We start from the raw sequence: 10481 nt of genomic DNA, 5'->3' as shown, positions 1-10481 counted from the left end.
TAAGTTTTAGCGGAAATACAATTTCTGTTATTTGCACTTAAACGGTGAAGGATATTTCAGTTGCGGCTAATAATTTAAGGACGATGGAAAGTAAGGATAGTTTAATAAGAATTAGGTTTAGTGAGATTTAAGTATATCCAAGAGCATCTTTTTTTTACAAAAGGAAAATAAATGGATTTGCTGCAGTAAGATACTGAATATAATCTTATTATTTCTGAATTTTATAATCGCAGAATAATCACAAATGTTAAAGAATCCTCTTTAGATCCCTCGGTGATATCAGAACCGATTTTCGGGGAATATAGAACCGCTAGGGGGGATTTATGTTAGGAAAGATGTATTTTGCTCTTTTTTTTTTTTTACTCTGCAATTATATTTATCCCCGCAGTTCTGCTTTCCGTAGCTGTTGGCAACTTTCTTTTTCAGTCTTGGGTTACCAACAGAGCCTTTTAGACATAACTCATTTTGCTGCGGAGACTGGTAAATAAAAGGTGATCTCGCCAAGAGGAGTTGAAAGGGGAAAAAAAAAAAAAAAAAAAAAACAGCTGCCGAGCCGCTGGTAAGAACCTCCGAAGGGGCGGAGCGTGGAAGAGGTGGGGACAACTGGAATCCTCCCGCAGCCAATCGGCGGGCCTTGGGGCCGGACCACTCACCAATTGGTGGGTCGATCGGGCGGGTGTTCGCGTCCTGGGACCGACCATATAGGGAGGGACGTCCAGAGTCTTAGAAACGGGCAGGCGTTTTGTGGCTGCCGCCACTGGCGAGCTTTGCTTTCTTCTGCTACGCGCTCTGAGCTCCTGCATCTGCCGGGTTGGGGGGCTGCTTCGAGAGGAATCGCCCCGATCCACGGCTCAGAGGTGGCTGGAGACGGGGCGAGGTTTTGGGCGGGCTGAAGCCACTTCGCCTCTAGCGGTCTCTCGGCCCGCTCCCGCCTTCGCCAGGTCCGGGGAACGGCCGGGACCGAATGCCATTATTGCGCGCCTCTGCAGCCCCCTCGGACGCTTGGTTGTGGTGAGTAACTCTGGAGAGATCGGGGCCTGGGGAGCCCGGGGGAAGGTTACGCGAAGCAGGAACCGGGGAGGAGGGTCCCCTTTCCCCCGAGAACCCCTCTCATTTGACCTGTCTTGGATGGGCCCCTTGTGGGGAGCCCTTAGCGGTCTCCTCTACTTTTGCCCTCTTTCCTGGGTCGCGCCTCTGCAGATATTGCGGGAGCAGCGGAAGAAACCCAGAGTCCGCTAAAAGAGAATGCCGGTGAATTCTAATCGCTTGTATTTAGGGCCAGCATTAAAACACCGGGGAGGGCGGGGGACAGGACGGGACGGGACTATTATCAGCATTTGATTGCCCAGAATCGAAGTTTAACTTTATTTTTTAGCATTAAGGCCGCACTTAATGCAGGGCACTTATTCTCAATGAAATGCAGCGGTTTTGCAAACGTGGAAGATCCTTAGAAGGCAGATAAGGCCGTGCAATGACATTCAGCCAGCTTGACCAGTTGGATTACAACTCTTGTCAAGCCTGGTCCCAACAGCAAGGCACAAAAGGTGTTTTCTAGCGACATGTGTCTATTTTCCATGCAAACAAATTGAATGTCCACTTCCATAGAACATCCTAAGACCCCCTGTGCTGCATTCAGTGACCCAAGCAATCTTTTGAAGAGAGAAGCAGGGTGTGTGTCAATTGATTTTTAGACTTGAAAATGACACCAAAAAGCTTTCAGTGGTTGAAAGCAAACAGTGAAGCAAACATGCTCCTGATATAATACTCTGGCTAAAGTACTTTTGCTCTGAGGAATGTATTGGGTTTAGTTTACATTCACATGTAGTCTAAGAAATAAAGATGAATTATGTCTTTGGCTAAATCCATTCTCCTTTATAATTCATCGTTCTATATTGATATACACTAGAGTACAAATAAGGTTAGATGCCAAAGTAATTCACCAGCCAACAAATCAAGGATGTGTTGGTTAGACTCAGATTCCCCAAAGCCATAATGTAGCTTGTATGCATTTGATTTAGTGTGTGGTGAGAACCAGCCAACAAACCATTGTGATATTTACACACACTTCTAGTTAAATTTATCAGGTTTTATTTATTTCATTTGTACTTGTATGAAGGGAAACTATGGGGTTATATTTCCAGAAAATTATATTTCTGGATAAGCAAGACATGTCTAGGATTGGAGGTTTAAACAGACAGCTTAGTATTTGCTATTTTTCTGAAGTGCATTTTAAAGGAAGGGGATACCTTTCTCTAGGTGCAGGGCCTGTGAAAATTACATCCAAAGACGATTTTTTAAAATATGAGAGATGCAATGAAAACAAAGAGAATATGTAAAAGATCCTAGCATGTCAGAATTGTCTCTTTAAGTGAATAATTTAAAAAGAATTAAATTTCCCAAAGCCATGCAAATTCTGAATTTCTAGATGCAGATTACAGAATATTCTGCAATCATGGCTTGATGGACAGTCCCCAATCCCTGCTGCTTGCATGTTGGGTTTTTGACATTTCTTAATCTATGGCAATTTATAGTATCTTCCTATAAATGTGCTGAAAAACCTGCAATGAAGACCAACTTTCTATTGTTTTCATATTGATATAGATATATCTCAGTTGTTAAAAGTGTTCTTGGATAGACTTAGGAAATGCCTTGGTATAGTGCTGGCCTGAATTTACACATCTTACTAAATCATTTATTTGGTTTTACTTTCTGTTGAATGTTTGTATGAAAATGACTGTTGTGTTTAATTCACTGACAAAGCCACTTTATAAGGCTCCACGCATATTCCTGCATAACATTAAAGTACAGTAGGTGCATTCACATGTCAAACTAAATGGAAAACAAATACACAACTTAAAGATGTGTGAATGAAGACCAATGCTGACCTTTTTCACAAGGGGGAGACAGCAAGGCTCTAGTCTAAACTCTCTTGAGTTCATAGACATGAATCTGGCCACAATCTTTCTGGTTAATAGAGACAGCTCTGGTTTTATCTTAAAATTGTGCATCATCTTCTTTCCCTCTATTTGACAGCAGAGTAGAACACACCTTGTTGACTCACATTCTATGAAGCTTCTTTATTACCACAGAGATAGAGAAAAAGAGTGCAATGGTGGGCGGGTGTTGCATACCACATGGAAGCTATAACGAGGTTTTTTAACATGCTTTGTGACTAAACCCTATTTATCAAACAGTGCCCTATGAACTAGATCATTGTAAAAATAAAAGGGAGCACCTCTTTAAAAAAAGTCAGGTAAACCCAATTGTGATTGTTTTTCCTTCCCCTGAGTTTCATCTGGCCTTGCTCCTTGAAGGCGCACCAAACTTTCCTGGGCAATAAGGGTAGAGGTGAGCAGGGCAGAAGGCATCACATATGCAGGGAAGCCTTTCTTAAGAGAATTGCCATCTTTTCCAAACCCCGCTACTTTCTGAATGTATCTGACTACAATTCCCATCGCTGTGCTAATTTGGGATGGTAGGTGTTGCAAATCCAAGGCATCCCCCTCTTCCCCTGTTTTTTTTAATCGGGGAGACGCGTCACATTTTCATTTGTGAAGTCTCTGAGGCATTAGGGCCTTAGACTGGGGGGCGGCTGCGCGAAGGAATCGAAATCACATAGAACATAATAACTTTATTGTCACTTGGAATGTACATAAAAATGAAATTTTGTTGCATACAGCTCTCAAAGGGTCACCATCTCCAATATACACTACATAAACATGACAAAATAAATACAAAATTATACATACACTGTACCCACATGTATACACCCATCTTCGCGGTGTGGGTACAATTTGCCCACGCATGATAGGAAAGCCAAGGAAGACCCCTCCCGTCTCTTCTCTCCCCCACCCCACATCCACCCTCGGCCTTTCCCCCCCAGGAAACCCTCCGGGTTAAGTCCCCGAGAACTGGAGTGGATTATACACCCCCCCCTTCTGTGGATACTTAATTCAGCAGCGGCCCTTGCCGATTTCCACCCCACCCCCAGCCCCGACGGGTCTCGGTAAAGCAACCTCGTCCATCTGGCGGGGGAAAAGCTGCCGCTGGAAAAGAGCCGGAGGGGCAGCCGGGCCAGGTCGCGACTCTGGTCCAAGGGCGCCGCGCCTCTTTTCTCCCCTCTCTCTCTTTCTCTCTCGTGCAGGAAGCGAGCTGGAGGAGAAGGCGGGAGCCGCGGGGCGCGAGCCATGGCTGAGGGGCAGCAGGTGGGCTCCGCCGCCGACGCCTGGGAGATCGACGTGGAGAGCCTGGAAGAGCCCGAGCGGCCGCCGCCTGCGCCACGCGCGCCTTCGCTACAGGCCGCCGGAGACGATGACGAGGAAGACGACAACCAGGGCGACGACGACGACGAGGAGGGCGAAGAAGACGAAGACGAAGCCGGGGCAGCGGGCGACCTTCTCCGGCTTCCTGGGTTGCCTCAGCCGCAGCTTGTCTCGCCGTCGCCGGCGGCGGAGGAAGGAGGCGTAGGCGGCGGGGAGCAGCCAGTCCGCAAGCTTAGCCGCACGCCCAAATGCGCGCGATGCCGCAACCACGGCGTGGTGTCCTGCCTGAAAGGCCACAAGCGCTTCTGCCGCTGGCGGGACTGCCAGTGTGCCAACTGCCTGCTGGTGGTGGAGCGGCAGCGCGTCATGGCCGCCCAGGTGGCGCTTCGCAGGCAGCAGGCCACCGAGGTAAGGGCCGGTCTCGCCCGTCCTCCCGTCCCTGGGCGGCAGGCTCTTGTTGGCCCCCCCGGGTGGATGATTCCGTCCTCCGCCCTCCGGTCGAGACTCCTCCGTTATCCCCATCCTCTCCTGCCTTGTTTTCCCTCCGCGGAAAGAGAACCCGGCCCGGGAGGCGGAGCGTTTCCTTAAGGGGCCCGCGCATGCTACGCTCGCCCCTGAAAGCGACTTGTGCTCGGAGGTTTTCCTCGTTGCCCGTCCGCGGGTCCTCAGGTGTCCGCAGGCGTTGGCCGGCCTTGAGGCAGGAGGAGCTGATCTTCCGAGGAAAAGGCGTTGGTGGGCCCGGGGGCGGCCGCGGAGTCGATCCGGCTTCCTTTTTTGTTGGAGGGGCAGGAGCGGAGCCCCCCCGACGACTCTCTGAGGCGCCGCTCCAGGAGGGTGCGGGGAGCTGCGTTGGGACGGGGCCAGAGCGATTTTAGTAATTTTAGTAATAATTTCGCTTCCAAAAGGAAACATAATAGAATAATAAAAAATTAATTATAATAAAACAAATTTATTTTGATGGGCAGTTATCCTCTGAAAGGCCCTGACTGACTGCTTGGATTTAAAACTGGCTTCGAGGTGCCACTGCTGTTAGTTGGCCTAATCTAACGGTTTTGGGAGACTTGATTTAGCTTCGATCCAAGTATTTTAATTTGGATTTTTGTGGAAGAGCAGGTTCCAAATTCCATTGGAATTTCTTCTCAGCTTTAGTTGCAACCTCTCTTCCGATTTACTTCTTTTTTCCCGGCTTCCTGAAAGCACTGAATGTAAGGTCTTCAATTTGCTAGGGGAATAAATTGAATCCAGACTGTAACAAATATACCCAAATTGACATTTCTCCAGACAGTCCTTTTCTTTCTATTATTTCCTCAGAATTAAGACTCCTAAGATATCAGAAGCTAAAGTTTAAAAAGAAAACACATATAGGTTCAACTGGATATAAAATCGATTTTAAATTGGATCAAGAGTTTTTGTTAAAGGATCATGTCTGTCATGGAGTATTTAAGGGACTGTATCACGTGCTTAAGATTTTTCTTTCAAACAAGTAGTTAGAAAATGCATTTTACTTTTTCAACCGCATAGTATGCATTTTGGCATTTTTAATTTTTTCAACCCATAGTATGGTATGGTATGCATTTTGACAATTTCTTCTGTGATCATTCCTAAGCAAAATATAAATGCATTTTGCATATTCTAGCCAAAGTTAAAGGTATTTAATATATTTGATTTAATTGAAAGAATTAAGCATATGTCTCCTTTGGTATTGGCTGCTGTCTGTATTTGGGAGCTTGGAATAAAACTATACAGTATAACTTGTTTAAACCTTTGAGCCAATTGTTTAGAAGTTAAATTCCAAATGTATTTAGAGTCAAAGGAAGATTCCTGAAGTAGAAGGAATTCCATTAAAATGCGAATATGTTTAACTTGATTAATTAACCCGTTTTCTGAGTTTGCACAATACATTGAACTATAGTCAAATGGCCAAATATAAGGCACTAACTTACAAAGAGATAAATGCAGCTGCTAAATTGATTTAAAAATATGGTGAAACCCCAGTCTCTTTATTCAGGGAGTATGAAGAGTACTGTTTTTTCTTTCTTTTCAAAACTGCAATCTCAGAAATTGATGCTGCTGGAAATAGAATATACATAATTTATGAAGTTTCTCTGACTTCTTTTTCTCCTCCATGTTTCTCTACTAGGATAAGAAGGGACATACAGGGAAACAGGCTAATTTTGAGCGCAGAACAGTGTACCAGAGACATGTTCGGACGCCTAGTTTGCTGGCTAAAAGCATTTTAGAAGGTAATAATTTTCAACACTTTGAAGTTGCCTGTCTTTATATATCTTAGGAATTATTTTTGTTTGGTGTGTTAATATATATACATCTTACCTCTGTCAGTTTGGTAATAAAAAGACTAAGAAAATTAGAGAAACAACTGTAAACACTCATGGACTGTGTTCCACTACAAATCTCAATAGCCTTTGAACAAAATCTTCTTAATTAGATTGTGATTTGTGTACTTTAATTCTGTCATAAAAAAATAGGAAAATGCTTTCTTAGAAATGAATTGATGACAGTGTTATAGCCAGTAACTGAATTATAATTTCTGGCAACTATGATAAGGGCTAGATTAGATTATGCAAAAAAATACAGAGTCTACATATTATTGGAGGATTTCAAAAAATAGCTAATATCATATGGAAATACTTTTCCATCCCTTAAAGGGAATAGTCAGGTTAAATTAGGAAAAGAAAGTATAGAGTAGTTGCAGTGGATAACTTCTTTTTAATTCCAAACAGATCTCAATCAGTTAATTTCCTGCAAATTGAACTTACTTTTCATATTGCCCCAACTTGTATTCATATAATTGTTGATTAAAAACATAAAGTGACATTTTGAGGAGTTAAATTAGTATTTCTCTGTCAAAACCATAGATATGTTTGTAACTTAGGAAAACTATATATTAAAATCGTTAATTTTAATTGAATAGTATTACCTTTTTGAAAGCATTAATAGTGGAGTTCTTTTGCTTCCCAAGTACGATAATCCTATTATTTTTTTATCTTTAGCATTTGATACAGATTTAATAAGCCTAAAGTTTCTGAACCAATTTCTGTAGTGTTGAGAAAATTAGTAATTTAGTAATTAGTAATAGAAACAATCCATTAGTAATAGAAACAATCCATTTCTATTCAAATTTCTGACATCTTGCACTGCAGCTATATACCATATATAAATGTTTTATTTGGGTGAAAATCCCATTAAATTATTTATGGTTTTGTGCAATTATGCTTAATGGCCCTGTAAAAATGTGTGTATAACATGAAACTCTCCCCTGCAAATGCTATTTTTATATGCAGTTTGAATCCTATGTTCTTTTGAATGGTGGCTGTGGTTGATACATTTATTTGGAGTATGTGTAATGAGGACCATAAATCAGAGCTGCAAAGTGCATACTTTTGGGGAGTAAAATCCATTGACTTTATTTAAGCTTTATTTCCAGCTCTATTTCCAGCTAAATGAAATAGGACTGTCATCTAACTATACAAAATGATTTCTTTATATTTCTTCTTTTTCTTTTGGTTCAGTTTTTACATTCTTGCAAAGATACTTTCCTTGTAGGAGTAGAAACATTCTTATGCTTCGTGCTATCTTTTCTGATTTGTCTTAACTTTCTTTCTCTTTTCTCCTAGTACTCCTTGGATTTTATCTTTACCTCTGTGTACATAGTGCTTCACCTTTAGAGAATAGAAATGCACCAGTTGTAGGTATAGAGATATTTCAAAATCATATTATAAGTGTCATAATAAAGAAACATTAATGTAGTAACATGGGGGTATGAAAACTGATTTACAGGCTAATTATTACTGTGATGGCTCAGTGTGACTTTGGATATGGCGAAAGTAATTAGTTGGAGGCAAAAAGCACTATGTTCCTTGCACTTCTTTTACATCTTATCAAAAGGACAACTTGTACATCTATAAATAGATGTCTAAACATCTGATGCAAAGGTTGATAATAAATCTTGGCTGGTAATTAGCAAGTTTTGCTTTAAGTGTCAACCGGGAGGCAGGATAAAGGGGGAAACTCATTCAGGTCCTTGTTCCTCAGATTTAAATAAACTCTGAAGTTACCTATTGAGGGTAAGAAAGCACTGTGTATGCACCAAAGTGCCATACTCAAAAACATTATCTTCAAGGTCATCAGTGATCATGCAGGGAGAGACCATGTTCTTTTACAGTACATTAACTCTCTTATCATTTTGCGCTTTTTACACTTTTTTTAGTTACTAAAACAATTATTTTCTCCCTCCAAGGTTATCGTCCCATTCCAGCAGAACCTTACCTTGGAGGGAATTCGTCCTTGCCACCTCCTGTTAGCGACAGAATGAGAAAAAGACGGGCTTTTGCTGACAAAGAACTTGAGAACATAATGCTTGAACGGGAATATAAGGAACGAGAAATGATGGAAGCCACCCAGGCTGCTGCCTTTTTCCTGCCAAACCGCATGGTACATGGGCCCGAGTACAATTCTTATAAAAGTTTTAACCCTCATCAACTTGAAGCTTCCAGTAAGGAGTTTTGTGGTTTTCTGCCTACCTGTTTAGATCTGACTATGCAGTATTCAGGCTCAGGGAACATGGAACTGATCTCATCAAATTTGAGTGTTGCCACCACCTACAGGCAATATCCTTTACCCTCCAGGTTTTTGGTGTGGCCCAAATGTGGCCCTCTCAATGATGCCCTTCTCTATCAGCAATGCCTTCTAAACGCTACCACAGTCCAGTCTCTCAAACCTGGAGTAGTTTGGGACAATAAAGCTTCACATGGCCAGGATTTTCCCACCTCTGAACAAGACGTCACATTGTCAAAAAATGAGAACACGTTGCACCATCCTCATGTTCAGGAACTTGAGACACCTCAAAATGAACTGCAAAACATCTCTCGAGAGGCCCATGAGAGGTCAGCATTTTCATCTCCTAAGAGGACCTTTTCACAGATCTCTGGCAAGGATCCTACAGTTCATCAGGACCCGCCTCTCAACAAGATCAACAAAGAAAGCAACAAGCAGCATCTGGTACTGCCACCCTCATCCAAATATAGCCCATTCCACTCATTATTCCAGCAGACGCTTCATAGCAAATCGGGATCAGAGTTAAAAACCACTTTTGATGAAGCATCCAAGAAATATAGAGAGAGTACCTTCAGAGAAAAGTACAAATTCAGCATTGACAGATATGCAAAAGACCTTCTGGAGACTAAACAAGTTGTAACAAAATTATCAACAAATGAGCCATTACCATTTTCTGTTGAATCAATTCTTAAGCGACCATCTTCCATGGTCACCAATGTTTCTCAGTAGGCTGACAATGTGATCTTCCAAACAAATCTATTGGCACTTAGAATTGAACTTAACCATCTGTGCCAAGAAGTAAGTCCTTTTGAATTCATTAGAGAATTCTTCTGCTAGGCACTTCATCCACCATACACTTGAAAGACGTTCTTCAAATTTTGTTAAAAATTTATTTCCAATAAACAGGTTTTGAACTACAACACAGCACTAATATTGGTTGTTTTCAGACTGGCTGAGTTGACCTTTTTGGGAAATTGACTATTCTAAAACATTAACAATTATTGATATGCTGTCTGACAAACGCATGGCCACTGCCTTTTGCCACCATAATTTTGGAAAAAAGAATTTCAGATGTAAAGGATGTTATTAAAATGTACATAGTATGCATGTTTTTATATGAAAATAAAATATTTAAATGTTTTGCAAATTAAAATAGTGCATTCTGTGAGGATTTTAAAAGTTCTGAATGCATACACACGTATGCAAAATCTGGCCCAGTTGTTGAATCTCTTCATTTAATCTCTGTTGCAATGACATGAATGCAGAATAATACTTTTGATTTATAATCAGCAAATTGAGTCCAGGAAAGAAATGGACCCAGGATCATTCAGATTTAGATGTAAGGCCCCAAATGATTCAAGACTTGGCCATATGATTTAATTGTTCCAGGTTGTATGCATATTTCTTCTTGCAATATGGTTACCCATGACTTTCTAATATTTACATGCAAAATGTAAAGCATTTGGTATTTTCCTGGAATACTCACCAATGCCCATGACGAGGAGAGATGTTTGAATTTGTCCTGTAGTATTCCAATGTACAGAACATCTCACCCAAGCTTTTACCACATGTAAAAGGAGACCTACCACAAAATTGTACACCTCTTCCTGCTGGTTCCCTCTATCTCAAAATGTCTCTTAAGAA

General features: G+C 41.7%; 1 protein-coding gene across 2 annotated transcripts; it reads left to right on the top strand.

Annotated features, from left to right (window-relative positions):
• The first annotated feature begins 704 nt into the window (after positions 1–704).
• Positions 705–9990, top strand: DMRT2 (doublesex and mab-3 related transcription factor 2). Of its 2 annotated transcripts, XM_087957773.1 has the most exons (5): positions 824–1011; positions 4145–4670; positions 6403–6505; positions 7898–7972; positions 8521–9752. In XM_087957773.1, exons 1-5 carry the CDS (start codon positions 965–967, stop codon positions 9564–9566), a joined length of 1797 nt encoding a protein of 598 aa, XP_087813899.1. In that variant the 5' UTR covers positions 824–964; the 3' UTR covers positions 9567–9752. The 2 variants fall into 2 exon arrangements, with proteins under 2 accessions (XP_026531417.1, XP_087813899.1); XM_026675632.2 differs by lacking the exon at positions 7898–7972 and having other exon boundaries at positions 705–1011; positions 8521–9990.
• Positions 9991–10481: the final 491 nt, after the last annotated feature.

This window comes from Notechis scutatus, chromosome 2, assembly GCF_049901735.1.
Source record: "Notechis scutatus isolate UNSWTSFEM ecotype Mainland chromosome 2, rNotScu1.2, whole genome shotgun sequence".
Lineage (NCBI taxonomy): Eukaryota > Metazoa > Chordata > Lepidosauria > Squamata > Elapidae > Notechis > Notechis scutatus.
Note: the sequence above shows the minus strand (reverse complement) of the source record. Positions and strands in the feature narration are given on the sequence as shown.

What these genes read in the sequence shown, in the direction of transcription:
- DMRT2 (XM_087957773.1), top strand. Translation starts at nt 965, where the DNA reads ATGCCATTATTGCGCGCCTCTGCAGCCCCCTCGGACGCTTGGTTGTG. An exon ending in GGCTAAAAGCATTTTAGAAG is followed by an intron (nt 6,506 to 7,897) that starts GTAATAATTTTC and finishes CTTTTCTCCTAG; the next exon opens with TACTCCTTGGATTTTATCTT. An exon ending in TAGAAATGCACCAGTTGTAG is followed by an intron (nt 7,973 to 8,520) that starts GTATAGAGATAT and finishes TCTCCCTCCAAG; the next exon opens with GTTATCGTCCCATTCCAGCA.